The sequence below is a fragment of the Mesoplodon densirostris genome, chromosome 8 (assembly GCF_025265405.1).
Source record: "Mesoplodon densirostris isolate mMesDen1 chromosome 8, mMesDen1 primary haplotype, whole genome shotgun sequence".
Classification (NCBI taxonomy): Eukaryota; Metazoa; Chordata; class Mammalia; order Artiodactyla; family Ziphiidae; genus Mesoplodon; species Mesoplodon densirostris.
Genome location: NC_082668.1, coordinates 88,139,798 through 88,158,266, shown reverse-complemented (window position 1 = coordinate 88,158,266; position 18,469 = coordinate 88,139,798). Strand labels below are relative to the sequence as shown.

At 39.2% G+C, this 18,469-nt stretch overlaps 1 protein-coding gene across 1 annotated transcript in view; it reads left to right on the top strand.

Annotated features, from left to right (window-relative positions):
* The window catches only part of LRP2 (LDL receptor related protein 2), a 185,814-nt gene that overhangs the window by 41,716 nt on the left and 125,629 nt on the right, over window positions 1–18,469 (top strand). Inside the window, exons 7-14 of the mRNA XM_060105959.1 lie at window positions 1,181–1,291; window positions 1,601–1,711; window positions 3,151–3,270; window positions 4,406–4,558; window positions 5,935–6,054; window positions 11,325–11,453; window positions 13,076–13,245; window positions 17,347–17,570. Coding sequence (XP_059961942.1) covers window positions 1,181–1,291; window positions 1,601–1,711; window positions 3,151–3,270; window positions 4,406–4,558; window positions 5,935–6,054; window positions 11,325–11,453; window positions 13,076–13,245; window positions 17,347–17,570 — 1,138 coding nt within the window. The remainder of the gene's footprint in view (window positions 1–1,180; window positions 1,292–1,600; window positions 1,712–3,150; window positions 3,271–4,405; window positions 4,559–5,934; window positions 6,055–11,324; window positions 11,454–13,075; window positions 13,246–17,346; window positions 17,571–18,469) is intronic.

The window sequence follows — 18,469 nt, the reverse complement described above, 5'->3', positions numbered from 1 at the left end:
TCAATAACCCTAAACACTAGCCGGTTCTTGGGCTATTAAAAAATAAAATAGGAGCTTCCCTGGTGGCGCAGTGGTTGAGAATCTGCCTGCTAATGCAGGGGACACGGTTTCGAGCCCTGGTCTGGGAGGATCCCATATGCCGCGGAGCAACTAGGCCCGTGAGCCACAACTACTGAGCCTGCGTGTCTGGAGATCATAAAAGGCAGACATTCAAACTATTTTTAAAAGCTTTTTAAAGTGATAACTGTAGCAATACCAAGCAATTCTTGAGCACAGTGAGTAATGACCCAGTCCCTGTACTGAGTGATGGGGATTTTAAAATGAGTAAGACAGGATCTTTGATCTCAGAGGGTTTCATGATGTCACGGGGGAAACAGATAATCAACCAACAGGATGAAGCCTACACTTAGGGATCATGAGAGATACATGTTCCAAGTCTGGGGAAGCACAGGGGAGAGACTGACAGTACCTTTTTTCTGCAAGGGACATGCTGATTTTTCCAGTGAGATCTCAAAAAACAGAGTTAAGCATCTGGTTAATAGCAGTGAAGTGACCATATGTGCCTAATGTGGTAGCAATTATTCGGGCTTTTCAAAAAGCTTTACCAGACATTGTCTTTTGAGGTCCCTGTACCCTGTGAAGGAACTTATCCAAATGTGTGGATGGGAAAGTGGTGACACAGAGAGGATGAACAACTTGAGTAAGAGTAAATAGGTACTGAGTGGTACCCCAGGTCCCAGGTTTCCTGGCTTCTAGGCCTGTTTTCTTTCTATGACCCTCCAGCCAAAGAACTGGCCCTTCATTTCCCAAAGCATATGTGGTGGTACATTACTTTCCTGGGATGTTATTTGTATTATGTAAACGAAGGTTCCATTTTGAAATAAGTTGAATTTCTTCTCATTCTTCAGCTTGAAGCTCGCAAGTCACTTCAGAGGAGACTTCCCTGGGCTCCCATTCCCTCCTACTATGCACTCTCATGGCACTCTGTACTTCCCACATTAAGCATGTAATCCAGTTTGTAATTTGCTGTTTGTGTCATTCTTAGGTTATCCAGAGAATGTATCTTTTGTTTGCCAATATATGCTTAGCAGTTAGTGTCTAGAATATAGTAGTCACTCAAGAAGTGATTGCTAAAGCAACATCTTCATTTAAGGTTTGTGTGCTCTTTCCATTCTTTCAGGATACCCAATATGTGAGCAGCAAACTTGTGCCAGTGGAGCCTGCTATAACACCAGTCAGAAGTGTGATGGGGAAATGGATTGCAGAGACGCCTCTGATGAACTCAACTGCAGTAAGTAATATGGTGAAGCTGGTTTATACTGGCCAGTTATGCACCTTTCTTCTCAAGTTTGTGTTCAGTGAATTCATGTTGGTAGCTTGAAGTCAGCCACGGTGGAGTATTTACACCATGGAAATTGGCAGCTACTACAGGTAAGGACTTTTATGTTCCTGGAGAACTGGTTATTAAACATTTACCAGAACACTACTGCATAGTAAGAATCTCTCTTTAAACTTGAGACAGAATCTTCCTATGAAATTAAGTGGCTACAGTGGAATTGAAATTCTCTCTTTTCTTTCCCTTCTTAACCTTGTGTCCCAGCTCACCGATGCTTGCGCAGTGAGTTTCAGTGTGGCAGTGGGGAGTGCATTTATAAAACCTACGTCTGCGACCATGACCTTGACTGTGAAGATGGCAGTGATGAACGTTCTTGCAGTACGGTGATTTCCTTACGCTGGGTCATGCTGTTGGGAATGTTTTTGTGTTGTTTTATTTTTTCTCCCTACCAATGTGCTCCTTTTTTTAAATTACAGTCACTATGTCTGATGGCAAAGGGAGCCAGACTGTCACTTAGGGCCCATGGCATGAGCCTCAGCAGTGTTGCTGAACTTGGACTTTAATTTCCAAGGACCTGTGTAGAGTTGAAGGGTTGTTGATGGACAGTTTGCATTCTTTCCTTAGGCTACAAAGATACAGAGTGTATTGTATCACTGGACTCTCAAATTACTCATATCTCAGGAATGGGTCTAATAACCTTCACAGAGTGAGACAAGGGCTTAGAAAGGGAGACAAGGTCCCTAATAGTAATGGCCCTAACTCTCCTCTTTACTTTGAAATTCTTACCACATTAAAATCACGAGTCGGGAAAGTTTCAGTATGGTTTCAGGTGGCTTTTTTTTTTTTTTTTTTTTTTTTTTTTTGCGGTACGCGGGCCTCTCACTGTTGTGGCCTCTCCCGTTGCGGAGCACAGGCTCCGGACGCGTAGGCTCAGCGGCCATGGCTCACGGGCCCAGCTGCTCCGCGGCATGTGGGATCTTCCCGGACCGGGGCACGAACCCGTGTCCCCTGCATCGGCAGGCGGACTCTCAACCACTGCGCCACCAGGGAAGTCCCGCAGGTGGCTTTTGTTACCTCCACATTTTCACTCTGGCCCTCCTTTTCTTTCCATGATATTGCCTGCAATGCACACGAATGCTCTCATTGTTGCCACCTCCAGACTCATTTTATTAGAACATGAAATCTCCATGAGAGAGTTTTATAAATTCCAATAAATTGACAGGTTTTTTTTTTTTTTTTTTGGTGGTCACTTATTTACCAGAATGCAGGATTTTCTCCACACCCATTTTGATTGGTGGGTAACCATGCATTAGAGGTTGTTAAATATTTTCAGTATCACTCTAATTTTCTGCGAGCCATGCCTGATTTCTTTTCTGGCGCCTGTGCTTGTTTCAGGGACTGTATTGAGAAGAATGTGACATCATGGAACGAGTTACTCAGAATCATTAGGTCCTAGATAGCAATGACTGTGCTTGTGGTCAAGTAAGAGAATGTTGGCCATTGGCGTGTCTATAGCATCTTTGTCAGTCTGTGTTCTCTGTTCTGTGACAACCTATAACATAACTGTCTTGTTTTTAATCTTGATGCACCTGAGTTCATGTCCTGGACCCAAAGCTGCTGTTTTCTTCTCCTCCTTCTCCTCTTCTTTCTCCTTCTCTTCCTCCTTTTTTTTTTCATTTTTGTCAAGATAGTTAAGGGACTAAATGGGCATAGAAATTTCAGTTTCTAGGAGCTTAGTTTAGGTGGCAAGGTGAGCACTTTGATTTTTCCTGAGTGGTTTGTATCTTTGGAGTGCAGCTGTCATTTTCTTCCAGGTTCTTATCAGACCTGCAAAGGTAACGAATTCACTTGCCCCAACGGCTTCTGCATTAATCAAAATTGGGTTTGTGATGGAGAAGGTGACTGTGTAGATAATGCCGATGAAGATGGATGCGGTAAGGAGGGGAAGAGCTTCTCATTGGAAAGTGTTTTCTTAAAGTGTTTTCCAGAACTTGTTTTTCCTACTTTCCTTGTTAGAAATTATCTGTGTGACATGCAAGTTTCTGGATTGGCTGGGCTTAAGGGGTATTAGTGGATGGGGAGGAAAGAGGTGATTCCACTAGCTTTTCCTAAAAAGACCCAAAACTCAAATATAACATAAATTATAATCCTTTCCTTCCAACACTAAGACCAAATAGGTAGGACAGTCTCTCCCCTGTCTATAGCCCTATCCAAGGTTTTCCCTTTAAGACTCTTATTTTAATTAGATGTATCTATATAAAAAATGTAGGCTGGGGAAGGAGGGAAAATGTGATTTGTCTCAAAACCTTATAACCTTGAAAAATGACTTAGAGCTGGAGATTGTTAGTTGTGGGAAAGGTGATATTTGCCCCCTTCACTGCGCTATTATCATCAGCAGTACCTCCAACAGTTCAGAAGTTGCTGACACCCATGAATAAAGCACGTCACCTTTGTGGGTCTAGCCCCAAGTATTGGGTTAGCCAAAAAGTTTGTTCAGCTTTTTCTGTAAGATCTTTATATTAAGAATGATCCTTGTTCTGGGAACATCCATTGGTTTCATGTTTCAGTGATCCAAGTAGTTGTTTTCCTACATTTGGGTGTTTCTTACACTGTTGACATTTCACTAAAGAAACAAAACAAACTGAACAACTCAAAATGACACACACACACACACACACACACACACACACACACACAAACAAACATAGGAATCCTGGCATTACCTTGATAGCCCTAGTTCTATTGTTCATGATTTAATTAACTAAATGTTCTCCTATGGGTTATTCATCTAGTTTGTTGATAATTCAGGCCCATTTCTGCTTCCTCTTCTTATAACCTGGCTGGGAGTTGCTTCCCCTAGAAAGAGTGGAACTTAATGCCATTTGCCACTGCTTAGAATCTCAATAAAAGGTCAGTTGTAGAGTTAGAAACTACTAGTTTACTGTGAAATATAGGTCATTTGTAGACTTCTTGTCCACCTGATCTCTATCCTCTCTTAACCATGTATTGAAAAAGAGTTGGCTCTGCCTCTAATGTGGCCTGTAGTAACTCTCTCTTTTTTCCCCACAGAAAGCAGAATTAACCGTACTTATGAATGTTACCCAAATGAATGGGCTTGTCCAAAGTCTGGAAAATGCATCCCAATTACTAAAGTTTGTGATGGGACTTCAGATTGTCCAGAAGGAGAAGATGAAAGCAATATCACTGCAGGACAACACTGTGGTGAGTATGGAAATTCATCTGGGCATCTTTCAGGTAAAAGTGTGTCTGTTTCTCTATAACAGATTGCCAAATACAGAGACTGTCAGTTGGTGTTTGCAGACCGAACAATCCCAAGACTTAGTGGCTTTAACCAGCGAACATTTATTATTTCTCACAGTTCTGTGGGTTGGCTAGCTCACTCACGTCTCAGGATGCTGCAGTAAAAGCACGGCTAGTCCAGGCTTGTTTGCATGGTGGTGGGAAGAGCAAACCCCAGTGAACAAGCTCTTTTAAGCCTCTGCTTATGTCATGTTTGCCAAGTGTTCTATTGGCCAAAACAAGTCACACGAAGCCCAGGTTCAATGGACTGAAGAAATAGACTCCATCTCTTAATGGGAGGAGCTTAAAAATATTTGTGACTCTCCTCTCCCCCTTCCCAGGAAGAATGGATTTAATGGTAATTGTGATGACTCTAAAGTGTTCTGGAGATTTTATTCCCTGGCTTATACCTATGGAAAAAGTGTTGTCTGGATATACTCCAAGAAGCTTCTGGTTTCAGGGATATGTACTTTGAGTCAGTGTTTCTTTTTTCCCCCTGTGGCTGTAGAATATTCCCCCACCATCACCCATCAACTCTGTGGACAACTGACTTTCTTGTAAGAAAATATAATTCATGACCTTGATTTTATCAATAGCACTCTCTCTAAATTATCTAGTAGTTGCCTAGCAGTGGCCATTAACTATAACCCTAAAGTTTTAGGGATTTTTTTCCTTGGAAAAAAGAGACTTCTATGGCTTCTTTTTGGCATTTCATTTGGGAACCCTTTTAAATAGTCATAGTACAAAAGTTAGAAAACTAAAATTAACAAAAATATAGTCACCTGAAATTCCACCACTTGAAGCTAGCCATGATTAATTAACTTCTTAGTGTTAAAAGTTAGGAGTTTAGTGTTTAGTGTCCAGTGACTTCGGAATTCTTGGGAATTTCCTTCTATGATGTTGACACAAAGATAGACTTATGACCAGATTTTTCCAAACAGCACTTCTGATGACTTGTGCTTACACTTAGTTACAACTTTTAAAAAATATGTGCTGAGCTTTTAAAAATTATTATTATTAATTTTTTAAACATCTTTATTGGAGTATAATTGCTTTACAATGGTATGTTAGTTTCTACTTTATAACAAAGTGAATCAGCTATACGTATACCTATATCTCCATATCTCCTCCCGAGCTCTTTATTGCATTGTATTGCAGGAAGGCTTGAATGGTGACAGATTTCCTGTGGCTGCTGCATGCTTACTGAGCTTTTACTTTTGAAAGAAGTTCTTACTCCTTGTAAATCAGCCTTGTCCAGAGGTCACCGTTCATTTCACCAAGTGTTTTTCTCTGTTTAGATGTGGATTTGTGTCCGTTCTTAGGCTGTGAGTACCAATGCCACAAGTCACCAGTTGGAGGGATGTGTCACTGTCCCTCAGGTTTTATCGTCAACGCAAATAGCACCCATAACTGTGTCGGTAAGTGACAGGTGGGAGGGCCTTGTCTTTCATCACGGTGCTTGTGGCACTGGTGGGTTCCATGCCCTCTAACATCATGGAGTTTGTACTTGTGGATAGGAATGTCTATTAACAAAGAGCAACACAGTCCTCACCGAAAACATGACAGTATGAAGTTTTAACTCTGAGAAGCTTTTGTGAGGCACCCAAGGCGAAAGAGTGGTTGTGTGATGAGTGAGTTGACTAGCTATGTGTATATCTTTCTACCACCCGACGATGGAGGTAGTCTTTTGGTGTTTTAAATATTTGTGTTTTATGTACTTGGAGGCAGAAATGATATGGCCATACTTGTTAAATACAGTTAGCCCTCCCTATCCGTGAATTCCGCAACTTCGGATTCAAATCAATTGGGGATTAAAAAAAAAAAAAAAAAGGCAGAAAGTTCCAAAAAGCAAAACTTGAACTTTCTGTGTGCAGGCAACTATTTATACAGCACTTAAATTGTATTTATAACTATTTACATAGCATTTACATTGTATTGATATTAAGCATTATAAGTAATCTAGGGGTGATTTAAAGTATATAGGAGGATGTGTCTAGGTTATATGTAAACACTACACCATTTTATATAAGGGACTTGACCATCTTTGGATCTTGGTATCCTGGGGGGTCCTGGAACCGACCCCGTAGAATGCCAAGGGTCAACTGTACTGAAATACTTCCATGTAGTTGGTAAATAGCTGCTGCCTTGAATCCATCAAGCACCTTACCCTGCTCCTCTGGCTTCTTCCCAGGATGTCCAAAACTTCCCAGGTTCCAGGATCTAAAGAGTGGTCACACAACAGAGGATCACCAGGTCACTGATCCACTGACCACACTGGTCAGTCAGTGCCCATGCTGTGCTGGTTGTTAATCCCATTGATTTTCGAAGCTAATACTAAAGAAAAACAAACTCTATCATGTTATTTCCATCCAGTGGCTGGCATTGAATTAGACACCAGTGCACTAAATATTTCTGACATCTTTCCTATCTGAAAGATAAGAGTGATTTCTCCTACTGGGAAAATTTTGATTTTGATGTAAGCCAGCTTTGCACCCCACTGTGATTAGGAAGGGGTTCTTATGATGGGAGAATTAGACATGGCCAAGTATCATCAATTTTCAGTTTTTTAGGGTTTGAACAATGAATTTTTAATGCTCTGATTTCTTTTTCCTTCCTTTCTAACTTTTGTTATGTGAATAACAGACATACTAGCAGAAAGTGACCACAGGGGTTTTTACTGGTGTTGGGAAAAGGCATCTGGAAGGCAACTGAAACAATTCATTACTATGAAGTATTCATCTATGGATCTTCAAAAGATAGATGATTCAGAATTTTACCAGGATATCTGTGTTCTTTTGATACTCCTTAGAAATTTGAGATTCTTTAGAGCTTTTTGGATGAAAACAAGCATGGCACATGTACGAAATACTTTTAGAAAAGTATTTCTTCTGAAATGATTTCTAAAATATTAATATAATTTGGCCCAAAATATTGAATTTGGATAAACCTAATGATGTTATTCAGTCTTTAGTCTCAGCTCATGGCTTCCAACTTAATTATGGTTGATCTTAATAATTTTCTCATAGTCAGAAAAAATTTTAATGTCAGAAAGACTCTGGGGGGGTTCCCTGGTGGTCCAGTGGTTAGATCTCTGTTTCACTGCCAAGGGCCTGGGTTCGATCCCTGGTCAGGGAACTAAGATCCCACAAGCCATGTGGCACGGCCAAAAAAGAAAAGAAAAGAAAAAAGAAAAAAAGAAAGACTCTGGTTTACAAACTCTTGAGAAAGTCTATTCCTCAGTGTTACTGAGAACTATTGTAATGGGGCTCTCTCATTTACCTGTTGTATGCCAAGATTTTTATATCCGGTAAAGCAATCCAGTTGAGGTTGTTCTTGTGGTGTTCAAAGTAGGTAATTTTAGATTTCTAATATCAGGACCGTGTCCCAAAGTTTGCCCTGGATCTGATTGCTCCTCTTAAGTAACTCTGTTCGACAAGACATGTTAAGATTAAATGCTTTATGCAAATCAGCCTGAGCGATCCTGAAGACTCAGAGAGAACTCTGAACTATTTAAGAAAGCCCCCAAATTTCTAATCGTCTCAAAACGTTTTATAAATAAAACATTTATGATCTGCAGCTAGCATTAAGTGATATTATAGGACATTTTTTGTGTTTTATTATTATCATTATCTCATTATCGTAACACTGCAGATGCATTCAAGTCATTTAAAAAGACTTTTCACACAAATGTCCTCATTTGTTAGGTGGGTTTCTGACTTTGGAAGCCCTGCTTATGCTTCCTGGCATCACTACGAGGGCTGCATCCCTTTTTTCTCGGAGTGGTGCTCATCTGTAGGTATAAGGCTGCTCGTCTGTTTTTGGCAAATGTCAGGCTTCTCCACCCCCTTTACTGCCACCCAGCTGCCAATCCGATTTCCAGTCTCTTAGTTTTCTAGGCCTCTCTGCTTTCTCTTAGTAGAAAAGGAATTCCCGTAGAGATACCAGAAGCCATGTTCTCAGTATTACACTAGCTTTTCTGTTTTTCCTCTCAGCCCCAAAGAGGAATTAGGCAAATGCACCCTTTGCCTCTGAGTTTTGAAGCTTGGTTAACAGTGATTTCATATTTCTTTCAAAGAAGACTATATTTTGCTCTCTTTGTAAAGAGAACTCATTAGTTTCAATACATGACACGACGAAACCAGTTACACTTGTTTCAGCTGAGCTTTTAGGGGAAATGTGTAGGTCTGGTCTTTCGAGCGTTTCAAGTCTTTCACGTTCCGCAAATACTCTCTTTATGGCTCTAATCCTCTGCATGGCTGACTCATCACAGAGGCTTCAGGTGTTGGAAACCTATACAACATTTACCATCTTAGATCTGGCTCCCCAGTGAATGCCTCAGTGGTCATCAAGAATAAAATGGAATAATCCTGACAAGAAATTTTGTGTCCTTCCGTTCATCTGCTCCTGGTAGGCTTGCCCTGGCTGCGGAGCCTCTGAGGCATGCTGCCGGAGCAGTTTACCGGGGTTATTGTTTCTGATGGACGGGACACGCTGTTTGTTGAGGGAATGACATCGTGGTGCAGAGTTAGAGCAGGAAGGTCATGCAGCACGGTGGGATTTCACACAGCCAGGTGGATCAGAGGGTGTCCAAGGGGGTCTATGCTAAAAACCATTTTTTGGAATTACTTTCAAAGCAGTATTTGTTGGTAGGAGGGGACAAAGAATAAAAAGGAAAGTAGATCAAGGTAATGGGCTGGAGTATTGCAGAGCAGCATTTTAGTGTTTTTTACAGTTTCTACTACCTTTTCTAGTCTCTTGAGAACCTCAGGTCTCCTTTCATTTCTCTTGTCTTCCCTTTGGCTGACAATGGATATTAATTAGCCTTCATTCCTCTTCATAATGGAGAATAGAATCTTATTCAGTCATTAAACGTGACAGTGTTTATACACGCACTTAAACCTGTAATGTATTTGTAGCCCAGGTGATAGGAAGGGCATTTGCACCCAAAAACTCCTAGTTATGACTTCACCCTCTTTTTGACACGAGAACGGCTCCCAGGGTGACTCTAGCCCCTTAGACATAGTCATAGTGTCTTGCATTCAAAATGAGGTCATGACACCCTGGGAGTCTGAGGGCGAATGTCCTGTACTTTTATTCCTGCTGAAGCAAAGCCTCACGTGGTGCTTTCTTAGGGCCGAGGCGAGGACACAGGGGACATAGATCAAATGCGGGCCTTTTATTTTTACCCACATGTCCTTTTATCTTGTCATGTCCAAATTGGATTAATTTTTTCTTCGTCACGGTCCTTGGAATGAAAGATATTCTGGTCAATGTTGTTATACTTGGTCTGAAGGGTAAATGGGAACCATTATCTTGATACCAGGACTTTCTTGGTCTTTCTTGCTGGGGAGTCACAAGATGGTGGGCCATCCAGCAGGTGTGGTAGAACTCAACTCACAACTCTGCAACTGTGATCGGGTCCGAGAAATTCTGGAGAATCCTAGACCTGAGGGTCTCAGGAATTATAATTTACTTGAGAATTTCCTGAAGCCCTGGGGGGTGGGAACCTTGTTGGTTTAGGCTGTGGAGGTCATTCTCCAAGGGAAGAGAGCAGGGTGAAGGAGGGTGAAGAGTGGATGTGAACTTGGGGGGTCAAATGAAATATTTGGCACCAGTGGACCAAAGATAGGACAATTTCTGTGCCCCTTAAGCTTTTTTTTTTTTTGCGGTACGCGGGCCTCTCACTGTTGTGGCCTCTCGCGTTGCAGAGCACAGGCTCCGGACACACAGGCTCAGCGGCCATGGCTCACTGGCCCAGCCGCTCCGCGGCATATGGGATCCTCCCAGACCGGGGCACGAACCCGTATCCCCTGCATCGGCAGGCGGACTCTCAACCACTGCGCCACCAGGGAGGCCCGCCCCTTAAGCTTTATAATCTTTGAGAAAGACACTTTCTTTCCCCCGCATATTGTATTGTTTATATGTCAATTATATTGAAACTCTTTTTACACGGTAGAACTAAGGCTATTATAGCATTGAACAGAGCTCTATTATGTAATGGATTTTCAATAAGCACTTATTAAATGAATGAATAATGCTAATGAATAATCAGAAGAGAATATATTTTTCATGTCTTAAAAATGATTTTAATTTTGGTTACGATTTTTGACATCAGAGGAAAGGCAGCTGGGTAAACAGACCTTTCCAGATACTTTATTGCAGGCACAGATTTGTGTCTTACTGAGCCACTGGGTATAAGGCAGTTTTTTCTGCAGTGATGGAAATGTCTGTGTCTTCCAGTATGGTAAACACTAATCATATGTAGCATTTGAAAGGTGGCAAGTGTGACTTGGAAATTGAATCATTAAATTTATTTTATTTTAGTTAATCTAAATATAAATTTGAGAAGCTGCAGAGGGCAGTGGCTACCATATTGGAAAGCACAGTTTTAAAGGGATGCATTTATACTAAAAGTCAGATGTTTTGTAAACCAACATTAACAAATGAAATGCAAAGGCAATGTGTCCAAGCAGTGTTGTGCATCACCTGCAAAGTTATCCTTTACGTAGATTTTAAAAAACCTTGGGTTTTCCCTAGTATGATGATGCCTATTTTTTTCCCCTTAGAGGGTACTTACTTAGGCAGGGGCATCACCATATTCCTGTATAGCTTGTCCAAGATTTTTTTCAGAAGGTGCTCAAGAAATACTGTTAAACATGATTACAAACGGTTATTTCCTATATGGCAGATTTTGATGATTGTCAGATGTGGGGAGTTTGTGACCAGATATGTGAAGACCGAATTGGCCATCACCAGTGCCACTGTGTAGAGGGGTATATCTTGGAGCACCAGCAGCGCTGTAAAGCTAATTCTTCTTGTGAGTAAATTAAAGACACTTGTGTTTCTGAATAGTAAACTTCTGATGACTATCCTCTTTCCATAGCAGATGACAAAAGAAATATCAGCATTGATGCAGATGGCAAGGTTTTATTACCACAAATCAGGAGTGGCTCCTGCTGTTGGAAGAATAGGTCAACATTAATTCCATACTTTGGTTATTAGGGACCAACTTGTGGATTAACAGGTTTTTTTGTTTTTTTTTAAAAATTTTTATTGGTTGTTTGTTCACTTTGGGACTAGAATATTATGTCATCTATCACATACATTTTATGAGTACATTTGACCTACTTTTAATTACTGTACCTACCATATGGTGACAAGTACCAATAGGCATTGTTTGTGCAAAATTTAGAAGTGGTTCAAAATGGACCTGCTAAATTTGGATTAGTTTGTGAAAATGCCCTCATTCTAAGAGTACTGTGGTAGAGAAAAGTCATGAAAATTTGTTTTAAAAAATTGGGCCTCCCAAAGCATTTTTGTCACCATGGATTTCTGGGTAATCAGATCTTCACTCTTTTTTTCCAATTGTTTTTTTCACACCTGTTTAAGATGCCTTTGGGGGCTTTCTGAAACTTATCTGCACAAATGATCTATGAATTGACCATTTTCTAGTTGTTTTTGTGTAGAAATACTGATATGCTGTGGACGAACTTTTAGATTTTTACAACTGATTTTTAACATTTATTTTTGAATAGATATTATACTCATATTTTCAAAAATTTAAAATTATTTAGAAGATATTTGACCTCCTCCCACCATCTCTGTTCCCCTCTGCCTAGTTTCCCACTTCTCCTCTCCTATGGATAATCACTGTTTATTTTAATTCTAGAGATTGTTAAATGCACAAATAAGAATATACAAATATAGACACAACCCTATTTTTACATATATGGTGGTAAACTATACCTACAGTTCTTCCTCTTGCTAATGTTGCATACTATATTTTCAAGGGCTTTCCATATCAACACAGACAGCTTTTTTTCATTTTTAAAAAAATTTTGTTGTATTTTTAAATTGAAATATAGTTGATTTCCAGTGTTTCAGGTATACAGTATTTTTTTAATAGTGGCAAAATCCATTTTTTTGGTTGTATATAATTTATTTAACTAGTCCTTTACTTATGGACTTTTATATTATTTCTTACCCTTTGATATTGCAAACAAGACCTCAGTGAATAACCTTTTTCATTTTGCATTCTTGCGAGTATACGGGTATAGCAAATTTGGATCCATCATTGCCATGTTTTTCACAGAGTGGTTTCCCACTAATCCTTAAAATGTGTTTTGTGTTTTACACAATCTAAGGTTGCACCTGGGGTAAGGTGCCCACATCATCAAAGATTCTCGATGATACCTCAGTGTCATTGAACTAGCAATCAGGACATTCGAGTTCTTGGCAGACTGTGTTCCTAACTTACTGTGATTTTGGACATTTCATTAAGCCCCTTTGTGCCTCAATTTGCTCATCTGGAAAATGGATAGAATGACATATATGTGTGACTCAGAAGGTTTAAAACCAAATAAGAAAACATAGTTGTAAGTTGCTTCGTCATCTTTGTTCACTTGAAAGACTGATAATGCCTTCCTTCTTCACATTTAGTTGGTGAGGCCTCTGTGATCTTCTCCAATGGTCGGGATTTGCTAAGGGGTGATATTCATGGAAGCACCTTTGAGATCCTGGTAGAGTCTCAAAATCGTGGATCGGCTGTGGGTGTGGATTTTCACTATCACCTACACAGAGTCTTTTGGACTGACATTGTGCAAGATAAGGTAAATAGAAATTTCTGGAGTGTAGCTTGGGAGCTGATAGAACTCCAAGCACAAAGTGTTGATAGCTTTTCATTTTTAGGGGAGTAGAGGGGAAAGTTCCTTTGTTTTCTAACAAAAAAGGCCCTTGAGATATTTTATGTTAATCAGCACCCTTTACAGCTATAGTATTACATGTGACCTATTAAACAAAGCACTCTATTATATGGATTAGCCTTGAGCAACTTTTAATTTTATTCGAAATGGAGTCCAAAAGCCTAATTAAAAGAAATAGTAGACATTCTTTCAAAACTGGGTAGATATTTGGTAGTAATTTTTGAAACTTGATCATTTAAAATGTAAAAAGTATTCTGCTTTCCTGTATGATAAAAATCAGATTTTTACCTGCATCTTCTAAATGGAACAGTAATTGAGGATTGGGTAACAAATATTGACAGTATTTTGTTTAACAGCCAAAATTTCATTATGCTCTCTTATTTGGAAAGTGTGATGGATCTGATTTCAACTTTGAGTAATGCAACGGAGATTGTTAAAACATAAATTTTAGAGACTCCTAAAGAGTTATGGAATTTTATTTCTTCCCTTACATTTCCTTGTACCATTAATAAAATTTTAATTCATTTAACTGATATTTGCATAAAATTTCTAAAAATTTTGAGACTTTGGATTATTAGCAGATCTGATTTCATGACAGCTAGAAATCAAAACAAACCACTACCACCTTCTCCACCAAGAAATCTACATTGAATTAAACTTTCTCTAACTACGAAGAATTAGAAATGCAGGCTTTTTTTGGTAAACCCAACTTTTTATATATGCCTCATATGCTTTTAAAGAAACTCCCTGCCCCCACTAACCCATGATGTAAAATAACAAGTCTCCAGTGAATTCTTTTTTTAAAATAGATCTTTATTGGGTATAATTGCTTCACAATACTGTGTTAGTTTCTGTTGTACAACAAAGTGAATCAGCCATATGCATACATATATCCCCCTATCCCCTCGTCCTGAGCTTCCCTCCCATCCTCCCTATCTCACCCCTCTAGGTCATCGCAAAGCACCCAGCTGATCTCCCTGTGCTATGCTGCTGCTTCCCACTAGCTAACTATTTTATATTCGGTAGTGTATATATGTCCATGCCACTCTCACTTCGCCCCAGCTTCCCCCTCCCACCCCGTGTCCTCAAGTCCATTCTCTATGTCTACATCTTTATTCCTGCCCTGCAACTAGGTTCATCAGTACCATTTTTTGGTTTTTTTTTTTTTTAGATTCCATATATATGTGTTAGCATAGAGTATTTGTTTTTCTCTTTTTGACTTACTTCACTCTGCATGACAGACTCTAGGTCCATCCATCTCACTACAAATAACTCAATTTTGTTTCTTTTTATGGCTGGGTAATATTCCATTGTATATATATGCCACATATTCTTTATCCATTCATCTGTCGATGGACATTTAGGTTGATTGCATGTCCTGGCTATTGTAAATAGTGCTTCAATGAACATTATGGTGCATGTCTCTTTTTGAATTATGGTTTTCTCAGGGTATATGCCCAGTAGTGGGATTGCTGGGTCATATGGTAGTTCTATTTTTAGTTTCTTAAGGAACCTCTGTACTGCTTTCCATAGTGGTTGTATCAATTTACAGTCCCACCAGCAGGGCAGGAGGGTTCCCTTTTCACCACACCCTTTCCAGCATTTATTGTTTCTAGCTTTTTTGATAATGGCCATTTTGACTGGCGTGAGGTGATACCTCATTGCAGTTTTGATTTGCATTTCTCTAATAATTAGTGATGTTGAGCATCTTTTCATGTGCCTCTTGGCCGTCTGTGTGTCTTCCTTGGTGAAATGTCTATTTGGTCTTCCACCCATTTTTATTTATTTATTTATTTTAAATTTTATTTATTTATTTATTTTTTGTGGTACGCGGGCCTTTCACTGTTGTGGCCTCTCCCGTTGTGGAGCACAGGCTCCGGACACTCAGGCTCAGCAGCCATGGCTCACAGGCCCAGCTGCTCCGCGGTATGTGGGATCTTCCTGGACTGGGGCACGAACCTGTGTCCCCTGCATCGGCAGGCAGACTCTCAACCGCTGCACCACCAGGGAAGCCCCCACCCATTTTTAAATTGGATTGTTTGTTTTTTTGATATTGAGCTCCACAGACTGGCTGAATGGATACAAAAACAAGACCCATATGTATGCTGTCTACAACAGACCCACTTCAGACCTAGGGACACATACAGACTGAAAGTGAAGGGTTGGAAAAAGATATTCCATGCAAATGGAAATCAAAAGAAAGCTGGATTAACAATACTCATATCAGATAAAACAGACTTTAAAATAAAGACTGTTACAAGACATAAGGAGGGACACTACATAATGATCAAAGGATCAATCCAAGAAGAAGATATAACAATTATAAATGTTTATGCACCCAACATAGGAACACCTCAATACATAAGGCAAATGCTAACAACCATGAAAGGGAAAATGGACAGTAACACAATAATAGTAGGGGACTTTAACACCCCACTTACACCAATGGACAGATCATCCAAACAGAAAATAAATAAGGAAACACAAGCTTTAAATGATACAATAGACCAGATAGATTTAACTGATATTTTTAGAACATTCCACCTAAAAGTGGAAGAATACACTTTCTTCTCAAGTGCACATGGAACATTCTCCAGGATAGATTACATCTTGGGTCACAAATCAAGCCTCGGAAAATTTAAGAAAATTGAAATTGTATCAAGCATCTTTTCTGACCACAGCGCTATGAGATTGGAAATCAATTACAGGAAAAAAACTGTAAAAAACACAAATACGTGGAGGCTAAACAGTGTGTTACTAAATAACCAAGAGATCACTGAAGAAATCAAAGAAGAAATAAAAAAAAAATAGAAACAAATGACAATGAAAACACGACGATCCAAAACCTATTTGATGCAGCAAAAGCAGTTCTAAGGAGAAAGCTTATAGCAATTTAATCTCACCTCAAGAAACAAGAAAAATCTCAAATAAACAATCTAACCCTACACTTAAAACAACTAGAGAAAGAAGAACAAACAAAACCCAAAGTCAGTAGAAGGAAAGAAATCATAAATATCAGAGCAGAAATAAATAGAAACGAAGACAACAATAGCAAAGATCAATAAAACTAAAAGCTGGTTCTTTGAGAAGATAAGCAAAAGTGATAAACCCTTAGCCAGACTCATTAAGGAAGAAAGGGAGAGGACGCAAATCAATAAAATTAGAAATGAAAAAGGAGAAATCACAACTGACACCACAGAAATACGAAGGATTATAAGAGACTACTACAAACAACTATATGCCAGTAAAATGGACAACCACAAAGAAATGGACAAATTCTTGGAAAGGTACAATTTTCCAAGACTGAACCAGGAAGAATTAGAAAATATAAACAGACCTATCACAGGTAATGAAATTGAAACCATAATTAAAAATCTTCCAACAAACAAAAGCCCAGGACCAGATGGCTTCACAGGCGAATTCTATCAAGCATTTAGAGAAGAGCTAACACTGATCCATCTCAAACTTTTCCAAAAAATTGCAGAGGGAGAAACACTCATTCATTCTATGAAGCCATGATCACCCTGATACCAAAACCAGAAAAAGACATCACACAAAAAGAAAATTACAGACCAATATCACTGATGAACATAGATGCAAAAATCCTGAACAAAATACTAGCAAACAGAATCCAACAACACATTAAAAGGATTATACACCATGATCAAGTGGGGTTTATCCCAGGAATGCAAGGATTCTTCAATATACGCAAATCAATCCATGTGATACACCATATTAACAAATTGAAGAATAAAAACCATATGATCATCTCAATAGATGCAGAAAAAGCTTTTGACAAAATTCAACACCCATTTATGATAAAAACTCCAGAAAATGGGCATAGAGGAACCTACGTCAACATAAGAAAGGCCATATATGAATTCTTTTTTTTTTTAAATCCAAATGACTGATTTGTGCAACAAAGATAGGTCCCTGGAATGAAGTATAGGAAAACTGCTCCCAATGAATTATGCTTAAGAAGTGTAATAATTTTGGTTTTTCTTTCAGGTTTTTTCAGTTGACATTAATGGTTTAGATATCCAAGAAGTTCTCAATGTTTCTGTTGAAGACCCAGAGAATCTGGCTGTGGACTGGGTAAATAATAAACTTTATGTTGTAGAGACCAATGTCAACTGCATAGATATGGTAAATTTGGATGGAAGCCAACGGATTACCATTATAAGTGAACATTTGGGACATCCTAGAGGAATTGCCGTGGACCCAACTGTTGGGTAAGTTATGTGAAAACATACTGATTCCAGCATTTTTGGAGTTTTATTTCTCCCCCTGTGAACAAAACATCCATTGGCATAATTGAAGGTTAATCCTGACTTCTTTTAGGTTCTGTACTCTAGAATCCATGTTTATTTCATATCTCTTTTCATAGAAGCTTTAAAGGAGTTGGCTAAATATAATCCAATTTGAGGATATGCAGTCCAAACACACCTACTGGTGTCCTAAAAATATGTGATATTTTGGGGGTATGAATTTTATTCTTATTGTTTGCCACATTCTCCTGGCTGAGAAATTGGATTCTGTTTTCTGACTCGAATAGTATTGTCACAACTAAACCATTATTAACATGATCACTCTAACGTAAGTTGTAAAGTTGTTTTAAAGAGGGGATAGATCTGAAACCACTAGGTGGCGTTGCGAGGGGCTCTGAATATTCTTTATGTCTTAGTGCAGCGAGAATTCAGCGAGAGGCAAAGTGATAGATAAGAAGTGATTTATTAGAATAGGATGCTTGTGAGGCTTACAAGCGGGCAGGTGAGTGTTGTGTTGCCCCGAGTACTTAGCGGGTTACATTTTTATAATCAAAGGAAGAGAGGAGAGGGGGAGAAGACCACCTTCTTTTTTATTCTTTGAGTCTTCCATCATTAACTCCTCCTATACGTTGGACGGGGGAGTTTTTGAACCTATATGGTGTCTCCGGGACTGTCACGGCACTATGGAGAAATTATTTCAGGTCTCAGTACAGTGAGGGTCTTTCACTTTGAAATATCACCTTTCCATAAGTTATTGTTTTTTGTGTGTGTGCAAAGAGAATGTCCTAGGGGTCATTAACTTGTTGACATCACTGGGCAGATTGTAGACCTTATTTTCCACTGTTGTTTTATTGTTTGGGGGC